Raw genomic sequence first — 21,352 nt, 5'->3', positions numbered from 1 at the left:
GAATAATAAAGTAGCTGAGGAAAACATAGGCTGAATTGTAGCTTGGCCACCATTTGACAGCCTAAGACTAGTGTGTTTTACTTTTTTAGCTGTTTGATTTCAAATTTTCTTCACAAAGCTGCAGACCACAGGTTTTTCTTGAGAGCAGACTTGAAAATCAAGATCATAGAATGTTTTAGGTTGGAAGGTGTCACAGTGGGTCATCTGGTCCAACCACCCTACCCATGCAGGGTTATCCTAGACCACATGGCACAGGATTGTGTCCAGGTGGTTCTTGAATATCTCCAGTGAGGTAGACACTGAATTGTCTCTCTGGACAGTCTGTTCCAGTGCGTGGTCAGCTGCACAGTAAAGAAGTTCTTCCTCATGTTCAGGTGGAACTTCCTGTGCATCATTTTCTTTCTGTTGCCTCTTGTCCTATTGCTTGGAACCACTGAGAAGAGCCTGGTCCATCCTCTTGACCCCCTCCCTTCAGATACTGACAGACATGGATGAAATCTCCTCTCAGCTGCCTCCTTTCAAGGCTGAACAGGCCCAACTCTCCCAGCCTTTCCTTGTAAGAGAGATACTCCTGTCCCCCAGTCATCTTCTTTCTCCTCTGCTGGACCCACCCAAGAGCTCCACTTCTCCCATGTACTGATAATCTCAAAACTGGACGCAGCACTCCAGATGTGGCCTCACCAGGGCTGAGTAGAGGGGCAGGATCACCTCCCTTGACCTGTTGGCAATTCTCTTCCTAATGCACCTCAGGATTCCATTGGCCTGCAGGGCCACAAGGGCACTGCTGGCTCGTTGTCCACCAGGACCCCCAGGTCCTCTCCTCGGAGATGTTTTCCAACACATCAGCACCCCCAGTCTGTACTGGTGAGGTACTACACTGTGTATTATGTATCATTATGGTGGTGAAAATGTAAAAATATTTAATATGTAAAATATTTGTAATCCCATTATAACATGTACCTTACCATAGATTAGGTCTTCAATTAATTGATTCTGAACATGAATGGGATTGTGTTGGCTGCGTAAAATATTCCTTGACAAACAAAAATGAAACAGTCATTCAGTTTTCCTCCATTTTACCCATCTCTTCTTACTAAGGATTTCTATTCCCTACTAACTTGATGATGTTCATTGACCTCATAATTCAGTAGCAACTTAGCACTGTGAAAGGAAACTCTGTATGTTTATAGGGCAATGAAATCTAATTGAGTTCCCAGTCCTGTGAAGAATTATGTAGTTAATTCCATAGATATGAACTGAGGTCAACAAGTTGCTACAGATCCTGAGAGTTAAGCAGTTTTCTACTATCAAGGCAATAGCTTTTTCTTTAGACTTTAAATTGTCATTCCTAGCATATTTGTTTTCCAGCCACGAAACTTACAGGAATGTATTAGTCTGAGTGATTTACTCTTGATGTAAGGGAACATAAGAAACCATACTTGGTCAGGCCAATAGCCTATCTAACCCACTAATACATGTTCAAGAGCAGCAAAATAAAGTGCAGTTTAAGGAGAGTGTGCAATCTTGGCCGCTGTATTTTGTACTCTCCTCCCAAATCCATATTTACCCTAGTGATGTCATAGGGTACATACCTACAAAGCTCTTTTGGCGTTGCTTTAGGGGCTGTTGTTTCTGGGTTTGTCTAACTTCCTTTTGAACCTGCTAATTCTGTTTGCCTCCACAGCTCTCTGTGGCAGCAAGGTCCAGAATTTGTTCCCTGCAAAAAGATGCACATTCTTAATCAGTTGTAACCGATCTCCTACTGTTTATATTGAATCCTCTCTATTCCTGGTAAGGTAGATTTGGTTAAAAATATCTTGCCCACTGTCTTCAATATTTTGCAAATCGTGATTTAATCCCCTTCCACCTTCTCCTCTCTCATTTGAAGAGCTCCCACCTTTTTAGTCTCTTCCTGTCATGCAGCTGCTCCACGCTCTGCTCATGTGAGAAGCACTTCTCTGTATTGCTGGGTTAAATTATCAAAGCCTAATTGTGGCAAAACCAAAGACCCAACGAGGGTCAGAGGAGCAGTAACACGCAGAGGAAGCCCAGCAAGCTGATCAATGAAAATGAAGCCAAATTTCCTGCTGCAAAGATTATCCAAGGGGAATGACCAGATCATTGTCACTGGGGTTAAAGCTGCCATGGTCATAGAATAAAGAAACTGTTTCCCCTGAATGTAATGTGAACTGAAGAAGTGTTTTTCTTTTAAGAGATGTGGTACTTGATATGCAAGAGAAAAAGAATTATCTGAAAATTATTATTGGCTATTTTAGGGTGATTTTAAGAATGTGCAAGTCTTACTGTGGGATGTTTAGGGAGGGATCAAAGGTGGGGAAAGGGTGGTATCAAGGATGATAAGGTTGGAATAGAATGTGAAAACAGAGTTAAGGGAGCATTAAATTATAATGAAATTATACCCCCCTTCCATCTCCCAAAATTTCTATAGGTTCACAGTTTCCCCCTGTTTCATTCACTCATAATCACCTCATTCTGCTAGCTGAGTGTATCTCATTTCTACTTACCCATGTACTTCATTTTCTCTTCCTCACCATTGGCATTCCCCACCACCATTTTTCCCTTATGTTTTTAGCACCTTGGTGTCAGAAAGGTGTAAGAACTCAATTATGTGAAAGAGTTTCCAGGGACATTGTACTGGTTTTGGCACCAGTAGGGAACTACACTCCAAATATGCCACTCCCTTTCCCCTGCCCCTTCTAGTAAGGGAGGGACGATGAAGCACAGACTATGTATTGAAATAGCAATTTACTATAAGAGCAAAACAGTGTAATAAGAAACACACAGTAACATCAGCAGTTATTAATAGCAAAAGTATGCAAAAGGGAAGATGTTTTACTCACAAAAGAGTATTCACCACCAGGAGCAAACCCCAGGTGGCAGGTGCTTCCCATAGCTCTGACTCCATGCTGCCTGGCCTCCTGGCTCATTTGCACATCACAGTTGTCCTGTGAGCACCACAGGTCTTAGTCTGGAGAAAACAGGAAGGGAAGTCTGGTGGGTGGCAGAGGGACCAGGTCAGCAGGGTTAATGGTGACAGCCCTCCACTGCAGCAAGCCTGGTGCATTCCCAGTTCCAGCACCCCTGCTGAAACCAGCTCCCAGCAATGATCTTTGTGGCATAGAATAAACAGCTAGGCAAGGCCAGCAAACCCCTTTTCTGTAGTCAGGGCAGAGGTGCTTAGGGATAACTGAGTAAGGATGTTAAACAGGGCTGAATAAAACTTTGTGAAATTGCATGGTTCAGCTGCTGTGTTGTGATATCAGGCCAGGCTGATAACAAAAAATGGTAACAAATTTTATTGTGGTTCCCTTGATAAGGCTGCCTTGACGGAAGGTACCTGGCAGGATAGAGTCCATCCTAAACACTGGAAGAGGTGAACAAGTTATTGTAATTGCATCCAAGACAGTGAAGACATGAAGCATTTCTGTGACTGCAGGGGACAAATCTTGCTCTGAATAACTAAGTAAAAGTCCCATTGATTTCATTGGCAGTTTTGTCTCTGCAAGAACTAAATGGTGATGATTTAATATTTGAAGTAGAATAGTGATATCAATACAAGGCTAAAACTAAAGTTCGTAGGAATTTTCTGAATATGGCATAATGTGCCATCTAAATCTGGTTTCAGTTGATTCCTTATTTTGCCTAAGTAAAGTTTAAGAATGCTTTAGTTTCATTGTGTTTTACACAAGTTTTCCTTTGTTTAGCATATGATGTACACTTTACCAGGAAATAAAACAGCAGTGTCTGCTGTTATTTGAAAATAGCTCAGTTTATCTAAAGATCATTATGAAAAGTGGAGCAATATCAATGACTCATTCCCCAAACTTCAGAAACTGTATGTCACTGAACCACTTATAACCTCACTTGTGTTCATCTGTATCAGTAGATTTTGAACAGATTTCCCCAGAGATGACTCAAATGGTATTTCATTTGGAGAAATTTTTGCAAATTAATAGATAGTGCAGGTAACTTTACACAAACCTGGGCTCTTTGTATTTATTCATTCCATTCAACACCTCCATGTAGATAACCAACCCTTTCATTCCCTGTTTCAAGGATTCACTTCAGAGTTTTCAGACTGTCCCACCAGTCATTCAGTTTTCTTCCATTTTACCCGTCTCTCTTACTAAGGGTTTCTATTCCCTACTAACTTGATGGTGTTCACTGATCTCATTCATTATCCTCCACCTACTTATTTTTACTCTTTAACATCCACTGGGCTCCTTTACTCTTTCATAAGAAAATCTGAGTGCTTGCAATGTCTCCTTTTCACTTTTTCACAGATCGCCAGTTGTCTTATTCCTTCTGATTCCATGTTGATGCCTCTTTGCTCAGCTTCATAGTCCCAGAAAAGGCTTTGGTCTGTCATTAATTATCAGGGAATAAATAAAGATGTGAAAAAGCAATGTGAAAAAATAAAGATGTACAAAGTCTGTTGGAAATTAGAAGGGGGAAATTATGATTTTAATTATGGGTGACATCTAACAATTGTTAGATTCCTAAAGTTGCAGAGATACTTGAGGAGCTCTGAAAGTGGCTTGTTTTTATTCCAGTTCCAGCTTCTTGTTTATTTTCTTTTTAAGGATTTCCTGTTAGAATATTTTTGAATGAATGAGATGCACTGTTCAGAAGTTATTCTGGTACATGCACAGGTACAGGCAAGAGAGAAGTGCCATTCAGTTTTATGAATGAGTCACAGGACTGAAAAAATAAAGCAGAGAAATAGAGGTGGGTTATATGACCATTACTTTAAGTCCAGCAATAAGATACTTCTCAGCATGCCAATTAACTGACATATTCATGTGGAGAAATCTTTTTCAGTATAATACATTCAACAATAATTTGTAAGCATGTATATAAAGACTACACATGACTGCAAACTACAAGTTTGACCATCCAGTTAAAAAAAATACCCACATTTGCCTTGCTTCTTTTCTAGTAGTGAGCCCTAATCCCCCCAAAAAAAGAAATTTAATGACCAAATATTTCTATTAGTAGCAATGGTAGTATTCTACATGTTCCACAGTGACTACACATCTTTAACCAAGTCAAAGACATAGCATATTTATCTCAGCAATGTACTTTCATGCCATGAAGATGAAATATACATAAAAAAGAGACAAAAAATACAATGTAACTCAAACTTCTGCTATATCATCTTTATTGAAAGTAGCTGTGGTATTTTTTATGTTTACAGAATTTGGTTCATGGATTGGTTTTATGTATTTTTAGCCGAAAATCTCTGAAAATTTATTATGCCTACTTAATAAATTAGCCTCACTTCATCAATTCAAGTGTTAAATTTAATCTACAGAAAAATTTAAAGAATGATGCAAAAATTGAACTCTGAGATTAGCTGAATTCAATGAGACTTGTTTTAATAAAAGAAATAATAAGAAGTAATTTTGCCATCAGCAACAGAATATGCTCATGGGATCAAGAAATCCTGGCATGATGGAAAAACATCAGTGGCAATGATCAGCCATTGCCAGATGCTTACAGCAACAACAGTGGATTACATTCTTCAGGGGTCATTTCAGTGTGTTTTCAAAAATTGGTCTTTTTGTTTTGCTTTGTTTTTTTTTTTTTTAATTATTCCTTTAATGCCATTTAAAGAAAATCAGTTTAAAAGAAATTAATTTGAATTTCATAAATGGTTAGCATAGCATTTTGTGTTGTTAAGGGACAGTACTAGAAACTCTGGATGTAGTAGAAAAGAGGAAATGTAAGATCATCATCTCTACAAATGAAACCACACATCCCACAGTCACGTAGATGTCAGTCAGTTGTATGTGGGTTTTGATGACAATTTCTAGAGCACATTTTTGCCCACTGATTCATGGAAAACTAAAAACATGACAAAAAAGTGAAGAAAGGAAATATTCTTGCTACTGAAATAGGATGAAATAATCTAAGTTTTAACTTTTAGGAACACTTACAACTTTTCATTTAAGGCTGGTTTAAGTTAAACTGCCTGTTTACATCATTCCTCTTTGAGTCCTTCCTACTGATATAGGTAGGATGCTGACTGTCAGGTGAAATCAGACCCATGAGTGGATCTGGCTGAATCATTCTTCTTTCTGCATTACTTTTCAGCTGGATCTAATGCCCTACTCTGATGAACTTCACACTTTAAAGACTTGCAATACTGAGAGAACAGAGAAGAGTGGCCAAAGGGAGGGGCTGCTTACAGTAAAGGCTGCTGTCAACAGGAATTTGCATTTCACAATAGTCAACACAGCCCTGGCTCTAGCTTCCTGAGCAGATTATTGCTATCACTTATCGTGAGGAGTATTCGGGATATGACCTCCCCAAATTAATTTGGCATAAAATTCCGTAGGCCCCTTTAAAAATTTGTATCTCCAAAGTTTCAATTTTGTGTCTCTCAAATACATTGGAGACATGTAACAATAGAAAGAAGTACTTTGCAGGCCTTACAGAGACATTTTAAAGCCACTGCCACTAGAATGATGGATTCTTACACTAAAGTATGCCCATACTTTACACATATTCTTACACTAAAGAATGCCTTTCCACAATGCCCTTGCTATTCTTAAACTTTTCTTGGTCTTTGATCAGTATTTCCAGGGATCTTGGGTCTCCCTCCAAAGCTTTCTCTCCCTTCTCAAAAATCTCTGAATGCTAGAATATACAGTTAAAGGTTCTGTTAGGAAAAATGCAATTTCATTACACTATGAAATTGTTCATTTTGCTTTTCACATCTTTATTTGCTTTCCTTTGGAAGCTCCAGGCTCTTCACTAGCATGGAGAAAATGGTTCCCCTTGACGATTTCTATCAGCAGCTCTTCTAGAGTGTACTGTGCATTTTTACCCTTTTATTCTGGATGTATATGCCACAATGGCAGTTACAGCATACATTGAAGCATTCAATGATGCACAGTTTTATAAAACTAATTAGTGTTACACAAGTAAGTGTCTTAAAATGTGCACACACATTCAATTAATGTATTATAATAGTATATAGGCATATTAATACACTGAATTTGAAATAGGTACATAAATTACAAGATACATATGAACTTAGATTCATCAGTATTGAACTAAATCATGTCTGACACAAACGGAGAAATACTGTCAATAGCATTTTCTTCTTAGCCCTATATAGATCTCCCTCACTGCTGTATCTGAATGCCTAAAAAGCAAATCATAGAATAATTTACATTGAGTCTACCCATAAATCCAACACTGCCAAGCCTACCACGAGAAGCACCACATCTACATGTCTTTTAAATACCTCCACAGATAGTGAGTCAACCACTTCCCTGAGCAGCCTGCAGACTGGGAAGTGAGTTACTAAGATGTAGTTTACTAAAGACTTAGAAAGCAGAGAAGCAGAGAAAGCAGAGAAGAGACTCACTATGAAGTCTCAAGTTCTGGCTATAAGCAATCAATGGTAGTTTCTAGAGAAATGGCTAGATGTGACACAGAAAACCTGGCTGCTTCTTGAAACAATCAGTAGGAAAAAAACATGCTTGAATGTTTGGATGTCATCTGTGATTTTTGGAATAGCTTTTGTAGACTGAATGTAAATTTAATGTCGTAGAAGATACTTCTGTGTTTGCCTCTGGGCAATGCTAGAGAGAAAAGTCTGAAGTGTGCTTAATATCCCCAGCTGATCGATAAGCACAAAAGGTCAGTTTGGATAGTAATGATCTTGAAATTGGTTTGCCCCTGTAATTTGTGCTATAAATTCAAACTATATTAACTGGTTGAAAGGAATGAAGTTTTGCTATCTTGGACTACCTTCTGTAACAAGTGCATAGAGCTTATTAAAGATTTATTTAATTCATGGAAATATAAATGCAAATGCATTGAGCACCATACAGTTCCACTGTTAGAAACTTCTTAGATTAACATGACAGTCCAGCTTCCTGTATTATAGGGTTTTGGCCTCTGCTATTCATTACTGGTTTGATACATAATGCCACAGAATTCAATCTATATTACATAGGTCACCATGTCCCCAGTTACTTTCACAGTATTACATTATGTGCAAATTTTAAAACGACCACCTTTTAAGTTGCAATAATTGAATGGTCACAACCTGGAAAATACAAAATGCTATATCCCTGTAGCAATTTAATTTGTCTGTTATTTATGCTCCATGTAAAAGTCCAGAAAAAGAAAACAGACTCATTAGCACTGTGTATTACATTTTTTTAGGCATATGTTGTTTTCCTGTTTGTTTTAATACCAAAGCCATTACCAATTACAGTTCTCATTTAGAGGAGTAGGTGGCATCAAGTCCACGTCCTAGTCAGCTCCTGCAGGCAGACTGGCAGAAATGTTCCTCATGCTGGGTGAAATATTTACTGCTGAATAACATACCTCAAAACAGATACTAACTAATTAATTATTCATTTAAAACTTTCAGCCGGACCTATGCAATGTAAGGAAAGTAGGATTTAGTGAGCTTATTAAAGTTATTAGGAAAATTTCTGTAAAAGCAAGTGCATTTGGAAACCGTTTAACATGAAAATCTCACCAAGTCATTGGCAAGATTCAAATGTCTATTTTTAATGTTTTTCTTCCAGTCACACAATTGTGCTGGACCTAGAGTAAACAAAAAAACACATTTACCTGATGGAGTTATCCCACTGGAATAATTTGTGCAAATAAAGTTTAGCACATGTCAAGGGCTGCAGGCTTAGGTCAAAAGCATGGAAAATTTCCAGCATCAGAAACAAAAGAATATGCTCATGGAATAAAAAATGGGAAATGTTTTATCGTTTCAAGTAAATAGAGACACACCTAGTCCTGGAGAAGATGGAAATCTGAGTCTAAAATCCCTTTTTTTAGACTGTGCCCAAGCCTCAGGACATATTTACCTTGTAAAGATCCCTGTAATTCTGCTTGCCCAGTTGTGTACATCCAATACCTGACAGGAATACACAGTTTCTGTCTGGCTCTTATGCCAAGGTCCCCACTGCAGACTGAAACACAACTGCAGGTGCTAAGAGGCAATGGGATGGTAAATACTCTAGTTTTTGTCCTATTATAATTCTGAGATGTAATGAAGGTACACATGTGGCTGTGCAAAGCAGAAAGCATTCCTGGACTCTGTGGTGTAATATTTTTTTTACTTTCTGTGGTCATCTGCAGAAATTATTTGTGTTTGATTTTGCATACAAAAGAACTGTGATTGAGACAATGAAACACTTGGATTTTAAACGCAGTGAGTCAAGAGAAAGAATAATCAAATAACAAAACACTGAACAGACTAAAGTGTAAAATAGATGTTTTCATTTGCTGTCTTTGAAAACAACAAAATTGCATCAAGTATCTCATGATCCTGAAGTCAAAAATAAAAGTGAGAAAGAAACATCTATAGCAAATGTGAAAACAGAGCTCATGAGTGAAAATGTAATGGCTTTGAGCATATTTAGATATATAGACAGGAAATGTTCATATTTGATCTACAGTCTGGAAGTTATGGTGGTTTGATTGGCTTGTGTCTTAGCTTCCCAACCACTTCTGATTTTTCTTATCCTCTTCCTGAAACATGGGAGGAGCAGTACACATTTACAAAGCAGAACTACAATAGGAAGAAAAACTGCAATCATAAATGAAGGTGGCGTATACCAGATGAATTGGTTAGCATCAACCCACTTGTTCCAAGCAAACACCAGTGCATGAACAGTGCATAGCAGAAGGGCTAAGTATCCCATCTTGCTCTGAAAAGACAAAGAAAATAGCAAGCTATTTATTTTTCCCAACTTGGCAAAAAAGTAATCTGTTAAGCAAATACAGAAATCTGGATGGGCCTTGACCAACATGCTCAAGTTAAAAAAAAGCAACCATTGGCTTTAAATGAAAAGGTAACAAATATAAGTCAAGATTCCAACTGTACTCCATTGTGCCACTGTAAAAGAAAATGGAAGAGGCACATTTTTCAAGTGTTGCTATGATACTTAGCTAAAATATAGAAGAGATTGAGAGATTACAGGTTATTCCTGAAACATGCTCAATTCTGAATATCTCAATTTCCATCTGTATACTAAATTACTTTAATTCTGTGATAAATCATTATAAGTTCAAAACCAGATATATTAAGGGATTAATTTAATACTTGCAGAGAAAAAAATTTAAGCTAAATTAAAATCACAAACTCAAGGAAGTCTAGTACTATGGCAAAAGCCCTTCAAAATGACAGGAAACTCAAGTCCTTAATTTCATTTACAGTGGTAAATTTGGCTTAGCTTGTTTACAAAATTCAGGAGTAAAGAAAATTTACTAGTAATTCTAAATTTCTTGTCACTTAATAATCTTGGACTCATCAGTGAAGTTGAACACTGTATTTCCAAATGCTGAATGCTTCAGCTTCCAACTGCTGTTCTGCTACAGAACATGATTTTTAAGTAATAAGGTTATTTGTTTATAAAGTAAGTCCAACACAGAAGTATTACTCATCTGGATTTCTTCACCACAGTCTTTCAATAGTGAAAGCAGTCATGCATTTGGAGACTTCCTCCTGAACTTTTCTATATTCTCTGTCTGTTTATCTTACAAATTATAGACTTCATAAAGTGTGCAGAATATCAAATCAATAATTGGTGATTATACACTTCAGATCTGCTTTTAAAATATAAATCAAATTTTCAAATGTCAGGTCCTTAGCAGATTATTGAATTTTCAGATTTTGGTGTTTGAGGACTTGATCCAACGCTTGCTTAAGTCTAGTGTGACCATACTGATGTTAGCAGAACCACCCTGATTATTACTGCATATGATGTAAGAGAATCGAGAGCAACCCAAAGTGCCGGGTTAAGGAAACAAGCACAGCTGTAGCAAACTCAAGACTGGCTGGATTTGATTACCCAGCATCTGTTCTATGATATCTCTTTCAGAATACACTGTGTCATATAGGAACAGCATTGACTGCTTCAATGCCACCTTCTCCAAATTCAGCAGGACATGGGATGTTCCACAGAGATAAGATACCCAGAAGATGACTTCAGCACCACAGCTAAGAAAAGGTCTCAAAGGGACTACTGCTGCTGGTCACAAAGTCAGGAGGAGAAAAAAAAAGTGGTATGGAGTTGTCTTTTCTTTCCATTTTATAAACTGAACACAACACCCTATTCTCTTGACAAAAGAGTAATGGAAAGAACATTTCTCACAAACCAGTTAACAAAGAGCACTGAACAAACTTTTCCATTGGTTTCACTAACTTTGTGTTTGATATTTCCAACTCCTAATGGTCTTAGCTGATAACATACAGTTCTACAAATGGGACTAACAACATGCAGTAATGATATTCATGCTCACCTGAATGTAGTGGAACTCTCTCCAGGTCAAAGAGTGACTGACAGATGGAATTGATGTTATTGCCAACAGGGCCAGCAAAGCAAGTCCGAGGATTCCTAGAGACACATAAATCTCCATTCTCCAAACATCATGTTCAATCCAGGCATTTTCTTTTTTTTGTTTTACCTGCCAAAAGAACACCATAAAAATTACAGACTGGCACACTTGGTTGTTTGTGTTAAATATAATTTCACTTTTTCACCATAATATTAATGAAATAAGCAAAGAAAATCAGTATTTTGGTTTGTTTGAATGTCTTTGAATGTAACTGCTATTTACTTCTGATGGCAGTCTTCACTAGTATTTCCAGAGAGAAGGTGAGCTTTTAGAGAGAAGAATTTAGATCATCAGTGTCTCAGCCCAGGAGAGCATGATTCTGAGGCCTCTTAACCTGCCTTCACAGCAAGGATGAATCTTGGTTTTGACAAGAAAAAAAACCCACGTATGGCTAAATACTGTATCAGGGAGATTATAACAACAGGAAATATTTTAACAGCTCTACTTCAGGGAGGTAATTCAACAGGCCTTCTTAATAAAAATATCCTGACAGGGTAGCTGTTTAGCTCTGTTTTTTTAAAAAAAACACAACTTGGTATATTTGTGATTTTAATAAACCGATGTCAAAGCTTCTTTATTCTATTTACAACTGCCTGCAACAGCACTTTGATCCTGCTAGTCATCACCATGGCATAATATGCCCCAAATATGATAATTTCTACATCTTCAAGACTGGAATCTCAAGGAAATTTCTAATAATCCATTTAAATCAGATTACCAGTAAAGCTGATTTCAGAGTTTTCAACAGGTAATTTGACTGTTTACAAAAACCTTAAGAATCTACTGACATCATCATATTGTGCTTTTAATGATTTTTAATAATAAAGACTTCAGGGGTAATAAAACATATTTGCAGTCCATACCTTATATTGAAATATTCCTAATAATGCATTACTTATGGTATCCAAGGAAATAAGTGAGCATTAGGAACTCTCTTGTTATAGAGGACATTGGAGAGCTTTGCGAGCCAATTATTGACCATGAATCAAAAGTGTCATTGAAATCCTACCTTTAAACGAAGTACTGTGCATTAGTCCAAATGTGAGCCATCAGTATTCACACATTTAGTTTGTGCAAATACAGATTACTGTGATTTAGCTCAGCCCTCCTTCACTGCTGGCTGGTTCACTTTGCAAAGGTGTCTAAAAACATTGTGCTCAGTGCTCAGTTTTTTTTCTAGATTTCACTGGTCCAGAGAAGAAATCTACACTAAGCTAACAGTGCGCTCAAGACTTAAATGTTCTGTGAGATACAATTTTGTGCATTTTACAGATGGAAAAAAATCCCAAATTAAGAAAATTATTTCATATACATTGGCACAGCTGTGATGACTCCTGACTCTATTACTTTGGGAACTAGGTCCTGCTCCATCCCTGAACAGTGCTCTCTGTAAATGTACTTGAAAATCAAACAAAGGCAATGAAAATGGCTTTCCTCCATCAGATTTGCAAGGATTTTCTGAATACAGAAGGGTTGGTGTTTGTGTGCCCATCATACCTGCTGGAATGCCCAGTTCAGCAGCTTGTATCTGTAGGATCTTCTCATTGGATAGCACAGGCTATAGCAGGCGTGCAGTGTAGCGAAGAAGAAACTGAGAAGTCCAAATTGTTTCCTTGATAACATCCATCTATCCAGCCACTGGGGAAACCTTTTATACTTGGTGCCAAAGTACAGCTGGAAACTAGCAGCTAATATTCCTGGTAAATACACTAGTGCTAAAAGGGTAATTGAAGTCACTGGTAAAACTTTGTTTATGACAAGGATTGGAATTTTATAGAAAACCTTTTCCTTTTTGGTTATAAAAGGATATATGACATCTCTCATGGAAGTGTAAATAAATGTTAATAATGAGATCACAGATGCTATCTTCATTGGCAAGTGCCACTTAGGAAACAGATCCTGCTTGCAGTGCTGTTCTGAAGAATGTTCAAACTCACCAAAATGGTGTGCTTGATGTAAATCAAAAAGTGCAGCTGCTTCTGATGCATTGGCAACCTGCATATCCACATTCTGGAAGGGACAGAATGGAAATACAAAGTGAGTTCAAGAGAAGATTAGAAACTTCTGTAATGACAGTATTTGCCATCACAGCTTTTACAACTCACTGCAGTGGAACCATATACAAAACATATGCACTGTTAAAGACAAGGTAACTTGGAAACATAGTATTTCAAACAGCATAGTCGGCACGTAAGTAAAGCACTTGAAGTATAGATTTCCCGTTCTTCATTATCTGCAGTGATTTTAAAATAGATTTTCATTCCATGAAGATAACTATATTGCAAGGAAGGAAGGATTACATTATGTAAAGCATCATTTCAGCTACTTATTATATAAGCTATAGATTTCAAATGTCAAATTTCAGCTATAAACCTGATGATGTAGCCCAAATACCACGCACAAGAAAGGATTAAAGGATTTTTTTTTCTGGACCTTTTTTGTGTGATGTGGAAAACTTCCTGAGTGCAATGTTGCTATGATGAAGATTCCCCCAAAGATAAATTTTATATTCCTGCGTAAAAATCTCAAATTATTTCTATGGAGTTTTGCTCATCTGGTAAAATAAAATTAGCAGCTCCCTCATGTAGTTTTTAGCTGCCTCAAACTTTGTTTATTTTTTAACATGGACTGTGATTAAATTAAATGAGATGTTATCTATCTTTTTAATCTCTTCATGTCAATATTGTGACAACATTTCAGAAATATTCATGATATGCCAGAGTGATGCTAACACTGTCTCTGGACAAAAGTAAATCAAAAATTGCAATATTCTATGTGACATATGAGCTGGTTTTTTTTAACAGAAACATTACCAAGTAGTTAAGATTTCCTGTATTTCTTCTTGGCATGATGCTCTGACCTGCATTCTGATCAATGGCATGATTACCACCTTCTCTTTTCTCCATTGTGGAAACTCCCTGCAAAACAAATACAGGATGTAAAACAGGTTTTGAAATGCCATACTGGAACTTTGAGGCCTATTTTCCCTCAAATTGTTTTCTTCCTTGTCCTCCACACATTTGCTGGAAAAGGCAGAATCAACTAGGGAAAGGAAAGGCTGTCCTCTGAGAATGGAAAAAAAACTCAGCTTATTTCCTGGGTAAAGCAAAGAATAAGAGAGAGCATAAATCAATAGAACAAAATTACTAATGAAAAATAATATTTAAGCCTGTCACCAGCAGAATGAATGCATTATTAAAGTTTTAAATGACAATAAATTAGTTTGAAACAGCTTGCATAAAAAACATGTAAAAAGTTGTGAAGATGGATTTTAAGTTAATGAGATTTTCTGATGCAAGAAGCCCATGGAGATGTGGTTTCTAATATATTTTAGGGTTTAGGATTGGTCTACCTGACAGTCACTCTGGGGCTTTAGAGGTGTATTCTCCCTTCAAGATGGTCAAGAAACTGTAGCTTCACTCATGCTGTTGCCAGGTATTTTGGCAATACTCATCACCACAAGTAGCAGCTGAAATGATTCTAAGCTATTAGGAATGACAAAAAATCAGATGGCAGAAAAAGAAGAAAAAAGGAAGAGAATTGATAAACTGAAAGAGACATTTCTGAAAATCCTAGGACAGCAGGAAAGACATTATTTTGAAGAGTGTAAAATAAATACAGGGCCTGAAAGCACCTTGCAATAGGACTTGCCAGGGGTGTGTCACACTGTTGCACACTGCAGGAGGAGAGGCTCTGGCACCATGCTACTGGAAGCTCAGATGCCATACCACAGGGTGACTTTCTGTGACAACCTTTAAGAAAATTACTAGATGGCTCTTCCATTTACTTTCCCACCAAACAGCCAAATTACTGGATAGTAAACCCTTTTTCTAACTACTGATTCTTTTAGATCCATAAATCTTTTGGGAAATTATATGGAGAAATCAGACAATTTTCCTTCTTTTATTGTGTCTGGTTCCTTCAGTGGATGAGTCCTACAGTATTTTACTGTCTGCTATAAGGATTTGCTCTCTGCCAGGCCAACAGGTACCTGAAGCTGAAGTATTCTCTTTGGATTTTTCCCTCCTGGTAGTCAGCTCTCCCTTTGAGCATAACCCTTCAGAGTTATGTGTTGTAGAGGAGGGTCAACAAGAGTTCTGTCTGAAGGTCAGGCTGTTAAGCCATTCCTACACCAGCTAATGGTGTAGGAAAAGGTTATCCTTTGTATATCCTGCACACAAGAAAGCATGGACTCATGAAGGCACACTTTCTTCCCCCCCTCCCTATTCCTAGCGCTAGTTCTGGTGATTTTATCACAAGTTTTGGGGCATCGTGTATCTTCAAAAAGCTTCAGATTTTAAAATTTCTACTTCTACATGTTTCAATATACATCATTTCAAGCTGTTAAAATTCAAAGAATAGTTTACTAATAGAACTTAGTAGGGTGATCTTACCTTTAAAAAACCTAATAACACATACAGTGAGCCCCACATCTATTTTTAAGGAACTCGTAATATGAAAGGCAGCCATCATTTCTGAGGCCTACCTTCTGGCTACCACACTGTCTTAGAGGTCCAAAAACATAATTTAGTTTGGGAAGCTCTGTATGGAAAAGCCTGATTCATTCAGTTTTCATGTTCCTATCACTCTTCATTCAGAAAATTTAGAAACAAGGTGTCCATTATTAGTTTCCAGTTAAGGGTTTATATTGATGAGGATGTAATAAATGATACCATGATGTGAACAAAAGCAACCCATGAGCTAGAATGCCAGTGCTAATCCTGAAAGCTTATTTATTGGTTTTTTTTTTTGGGATACAATATTTAATACAATGTTAAATACAGCGTTAAAGGTTCATGCAGCAGAAAACAAGACAGAAAGAAAAAAGAAAGTGTGTGTGAATGAATGCACGTGTTCATCTAGGGAAGTATGGATTTCAGCCATGCAACTGCATGCAAGGAAACTCAAGTGTCATACCATCATATTCCACTTGGCTTCTGATACCAGTTAACACAAAATTATTTCCCAGTAACAAAGCACAGTAATAGCCTTTGAAAACCCTAAAAGAAGAGCACCTACAATTCACTACTCACTGCCTTACAAATTGGCAGAAAGAGGTCATCTCGACTGTATGTATTTTTGAAATACATATGAAGAAAAACTAGGGGTACTGCAAGAGACAATGTTAGCCATCTAACTCACAACTGTTATGAAAGCAAACAGTTATATTAACGTCCATCCTCGGTGCACATCCCTTCTGCTCTGGGACGCAGCTGTCAGAGAGGGTGGAGGCTGTCCTGCTGCAGAAAGCCGAGTTTCCAGTGCTGTGAGTACAGTACTGAATTTTGTACCGAGACAGCATGCTCATTGTAACGCCGAGCTATCAGGGATCCACACTGTGCAGACATCCCGAGAAAAAAATCATCCCAAGTCCTAGGGCGGTTTTCCTGAGCAAGGGGTTTCAGGACTGGTTCCACGGAAAAAGAAAACCGGGTAATATAAACAGGCTATGAGAATAACGAGGAGGTGATGGAAGAGGTGCGGGATAGTTCCTGCACCCCTCTCTCGGCACTATCAGAAAATTACATCGTGAAACTGCTGGGCAAAAGCGTCTCGCTTTCCAAGTGCCCGCTGCATCGTGCAGGACACTGCAGGCACTCGGCACGCGAGTTCGTAACTTTCCATGCTCTTCAGAAATTCTGCTGAGCTCGGTGGAAAACTGAACGAAAGCGCAGAGGGTGGGAGCGGAGAGCGTCGCTCGGCGCCCCTCGGCCAGAACGCCCCCGGGAGCCCGAGCCCGCTCCCCGGCCCGGCGCGGCGCGGCCGCGTGGCGGGCGGGGCGGGCCGGAGCGCGCCGCAGCCCGGCCGCCGGGCGCTCGCCGGCACCTCCGCGGCGGCTCCGGGCTCGGCCAGCGCCCGGCCGGCCCGGCCCACTCACCTCGGCCCGGCCGCCCGGCCTCTCCGTCCCGCCGCAGGTCCCGCCGCGGGCGCCGACAGCAGCGGCAGCCCCGGCTCGGCTCCGTCCGCGGGGGGCAGCGCCCGGCGGCGCCGCTCGCAGGGGACGGCGGCCTCGGGTCAGCAGCTGAGCGCCCGCCGGGCTCCGAGGAGATGAGAGGCGGGGGAGACCGGCCGCAGCCTCCACCTCCCCTCCCGGCCCCGCCTTCCGCGCCCATCCCGCTCCCCTCCGCCCGGCGGTCCGCGCCGCGGTGCCGGGCCCCGTGCCGAGCAGCGGCGGGACGGCCGCGGGGCTCCCGTCCGACAGCGGCCGGCCAGAGAGCGCCCGGCCGTGGGTCTGCCGGACAAAGGGCGCATTCACCTGCCGCCTCCCGCCCCGCCGCAGGGAGGAGGGGGAGGTGGTGCCGAGGTGCGCTTTCCCCCGGCGCCCCTCGCCTCCCCCGGCCGGACCTCCGCCGGCAGCCCCGCCGCTCCTCCGGGTGCGCGGTGGGGTCACGGCGCGCCCCGGGCCCGCCGCGGCCCGAGCGCTTCGGATCCCGGGAGCCCTTCTGCTCTCCTGGCATTCCGCTCTCCCGTGCCTGCCCGTTCCCCCGAACGCGTCACTCTCCTAACCTGACAACATGCCCTATTCATCCCTGCTTCTCATACGAGCAGTCCTCACTTAATTTTTCTTTTCCTAAAGTACCATGATCTGTAAGATTTTTGTTGTTTGTTTGTTTGTTTTTAACCGCTGCTGGCGATTTTGAAAAGGCAGCTTGTCTCCTAAGATTTTAGTCACACAGTAGTGTAAGCTATCTTTATCTTGTGAAATCTCTGTTTTAGTGCATATTTTGACATCCTAACATTGAAGAACATGTGGCCAGTTTGTGTCAGAAATGTTTTCATGCAGAGCTCATTGTATCCTCGTCAGGATGTCTTCCCAGAAATGATGCCAAATTCCATGTCTTTGCATCTTGGGAGGGGAATGGATTTTTTTTTTCTCCTTTTCAGTAGATGTTAAATGGACGTAGGTTCCAACTGAATGCTACATCTTGAAGAAAATAGGAGATTGCCTTAGAAGTAATAGGAGACAGAATAATTGTATCTCCTGTGTTAAAAGCTTAAGTTTTAATATTTTTTTTTTGTTACCTTTATTAGCATATTTTTCTGTGCTTTGCATAAAGGCTATTTCCCACATGTTTTCTATTAGTTACTTTTTTTGCAAGGGATGCTAACTTGGGTGTGCTCTCACTTTGTGCAAGCGCCGTTTGTTTTCCTTCCCTGCTCCTTTTTTTCTCGGTCGGTTTGGGATTTTTCCCCGTTCCCATCAGCAGGGTGACGCCTGGCGGTGGGAGCGCAGGGGAGGAGGCTGCTTGTGCCAAGGTGTGCCGGGCGGTTCCAACCCTAGCTAACGAGACTTTGCAGTCCGGAGGGCTAAAAGCATGTTCCTAGCGAACTCCTTGGCAAAAGTGCCCTCTCACTTCTCAGCCCTGGTGTAAGCTGGTCTTATGGGAACTACATTTATAAAAGCTCAAGATTCTGAGAGATTGCCGCATCTGGATATACTGTCTTAAGAACAGAATATACTATCTTAAGGATATCCTTAAGATATCCTTAGGGTTTTCATAAAACACACAAGAGCTCAGCTTCTGCATACACGTTCTCAGAAGATGAGATGAAAAGCCAGCCAGAGTGTGAACCTGGCTATTAAATATGTACCTGGTAAGCTGTTCTGGCACAAATGCTTTTAGGTATCTCTGGACAAGCAATCCCCCTCCAGTCTGCATCCTGAATACTATTAGGTGTCTGTCTGTGAATAAAATTGGAAAGCTGATTTTACGTGGGTGTTGACAAAGTGGAAATAGATTCAAATGCTAGTGAAATCTTTCCTTTCATGCCTACCCTAAGGCATGACTTCCACATCACTCAAAGTGCTACTTATATTAGAATGGTTACTGGAAAGCAAGCTGCATGGCAGTCCTGCAAGCCATTATGCCCAGATGATACCAGTGCATACTCACAGCTTTGAACTAGTATTTATGAGATGTGCTTTGTAAGAAGTCTGAGGCTGAAGGTAGGAAACTCCACAGGAATCAGGAATTGATTCAAAATGAGAAAATTTCTCTTGGCATATGCAGTATAGGCATGATGTCACTGACAAGAATGTAAAGTTGTGCAGGTATGGCTAGTTCCAGAGGTTTAGAATAGTGTCAATATGCTTTAACTCATGTACAAGCTGGGGGAGAAAGAACAATACTTTCGTGGTTGCTGAAGTGTCTTAGGGTTTTTTCCAGACAACAGAAATACTCTGGTGATACTATCTTAGTCCATCTGTGTTTTATTCCTTCTATATTCTGATCGAAGTCTGTGTGTGATGTTGACCAAGAACATGAGGGAATTAATGCTTGATTACATTTTCTGGAGGAAAGAAATATTGCATAATTAACAAGCTTTCCAGACAGTTCTTTAATCTTGATAGCAGATTTACCAGAGTTCCTACATGGGGAAGTCTGTGGTCAGGACAATTTCCTTCTGCAACTGCTCTTCAGACTAGGAGTTCTGAAAGCAACTTGCCAAATGGCTGGAAAAGTGGTGCAGTGTTCCAGTAACACACAGACCTACATATAATCACACGAACAGTCTTGCTCAGAACTTGTTGAGTAAGCTAAGTGTGACTACGAGTGTCAGCAAGATGACTACAGCATGCCCTTGGGTGACTCAGAAATGGTGCTACAGAGGGGGAACTGGTGTAGAAAGATGGAAACTATTCCCTGTAATTTAACCAAGTGCAAATGGGCTGGGTTCAGCCAGGTTGAAATGCTTAAGTGGTGACTGAGTTTCCAGGATGGCACTTGAAGTGTTCACTAGAGGATTACCAAGGTGGTAAAGGGCTCACAGCTCATGCTTCCTGGGGAGACGTGGGGAGACTGGGCTTGCTTCATCTGCTGAAGAACAGACTAAGGGATGACTTAGTAGCAACCCTCCATACTTGAAGGGAAAGTACAAAGGTGAGCAAACCCAACTCTTGTTGGTAGTGCCAGTGAGTGTAAAAGCAGTCAGGAATCACAAATGGCAGTTTGAAGGTTCACATTGGGTACTAGGGAAATATTCTTCACTGAGAAGATAGTGAAAATCCTCATAGTGTCCATTGCTTCTTGTCTCTCCTTTGAACTCCACTGAGAAGAGTGTGACTCCATAGTCTTTACTGTCTTCCTCCCTCAGGTATTCATATGTAATGTTAAGAGCTTCCATGAACCTTCTGATCTCCAGGTTGAATAGCTCCAGCTCTCTTAACCTGTCATTGTAGGAGAAGTGCTTCAGTCCTTTAATCCTCTTCATGATGACCTGCACAGAAGCCATTTCAGTACATCTGTGTCTTGCTTGTACTGAGGGGTCCACAACTGAACACAGCAATGCAGATGAGTCTCAGAGGGGCTGAGGGAATGGAAAGGAGGACCAGCCTTGACCAGCTGGCAGTGCTCTTCCTACTGCAGCTTAGGACCTGATCTGATATTGATAGGGGTCTTCCTTTGAGTGGGACAATGCACAGAAAATTTAACTGCCCATGGAATTTAATGTTTTTGTCCATGGAAATATGTGAGCTGACACCAGGAGAACTCTTTCTCAGAACCCCCAAACTCCAGCAGTCGGTGAAAAGGAACATAAAAATGCAGGTGCTACAAAGAACCATGTATGAATTTGGAAAATTATGAAAGAATTTGAAAATTTATTTTGAAATTTATTCAAATCTAACCTGATTTTGAATTTACAGCCTAAGAAACTGCAGTGTTGACTCTTAAATAGGAGTTGGGAATGGAAGTGGCAAATGTCCTGTGTTCATGTTGTGAGTTGGGAGTTGCAGATGCAGCTGGTAAGGAGTGTTTGTCCCTTGTGGACTAAGGCCGTTTGAGAACAGAGACATCAGAAAACATATTTGGTTTACTGTCATTTAATAAGCTTCTTTATCCAAGGGAATATGTCAGAAAGAGATCAGATAAGCGTCAGATATTCCCTGCTGAATGAGCATGTAGTAAAGGACCAGCTGTTCTTAGTGAGTAACATTGTTAAAGTG

At 40.2% G+C, this 21,352-nt stretch overlaps 1 protein-coding gene across 1 annotated transcript; it reads right to left on the bottom strand.

The window, feature by feature from the left end:
• Positions 1 to 9,263: 9,263 nt before the first annotated feature.
• On the bottom strand, positions 9,264 to 17,446 carry STEAP1 (STEAP family member 1). Its single transcript, XM_021551714.4, has 5 exons — positions 17,285 to 17,446; positions 14,220 to 14,324; positions 12,904 to 13,416; positions 11,311 to 11,475; positions 9,264 to 9,716 (listed from the first exon to the last, which is right to left on the bottom strand). The coding sequence occupies exons 2-5, from the start codon at positions 14,310 to 14,312 to the stop codon at positions 9,459 to 9,461; spliced, it is 1,029 nt and encodes a 342-aa protein (XP_021407389.2). The 5' UTR covers positions 14,313 to 14,324; positions 17,285 to 17,446; the 3' UTR covers positions 9,264 to 9,458.
• Positions 17,447 to 21,352: the final 3,906 nt, after the last annotated feature.

Source organism: Lonchura striata, chromosome 2 (genome assembly GCF_050655825.1).
Source record: "Lonchura striata isolate lonStrDom1 chromosome 2, ASM5065582v1, whole genome shotgun sequence".
In the NCBI taxonomy this organism is placed as follows: domain Eukaryota; kingdom Metazoa; phylum Chordata; class Aves; order Passeriformes; family Estrildidae; genus Lonchura; species Lonchura striata.
Note: the sequence above shows the minus strand (reverse complement) of the source record. Positions and strands in the feature narration are given on the sequence as shown.

Excerpts from the sequence above, each read along its gene's own strand:
- STEAP1 (XM_021551714.4), bottom strand. The coding sequence starts at position 14,312 with ATGGAGAAAAGAGAAGGTGGTAATCATGCCATTGATCAGAATGCAGGT. Across the intron at positions 13,417-14,219 it reads CAGGAAATCTTAACTACTTG|AATGTGGATATGCAGGTTGC; the intron begins GTAATGTTTCTG and ends TGTCCCTTCCAG. Across the intron at positions 11,476-12,903 it reads TGAACTGGGCATTCCAGCAG|GTAAAACAAAAAAAAGAAAA; the intron begins GTATGATGGGCA and ends TTCTTTTGGCAG.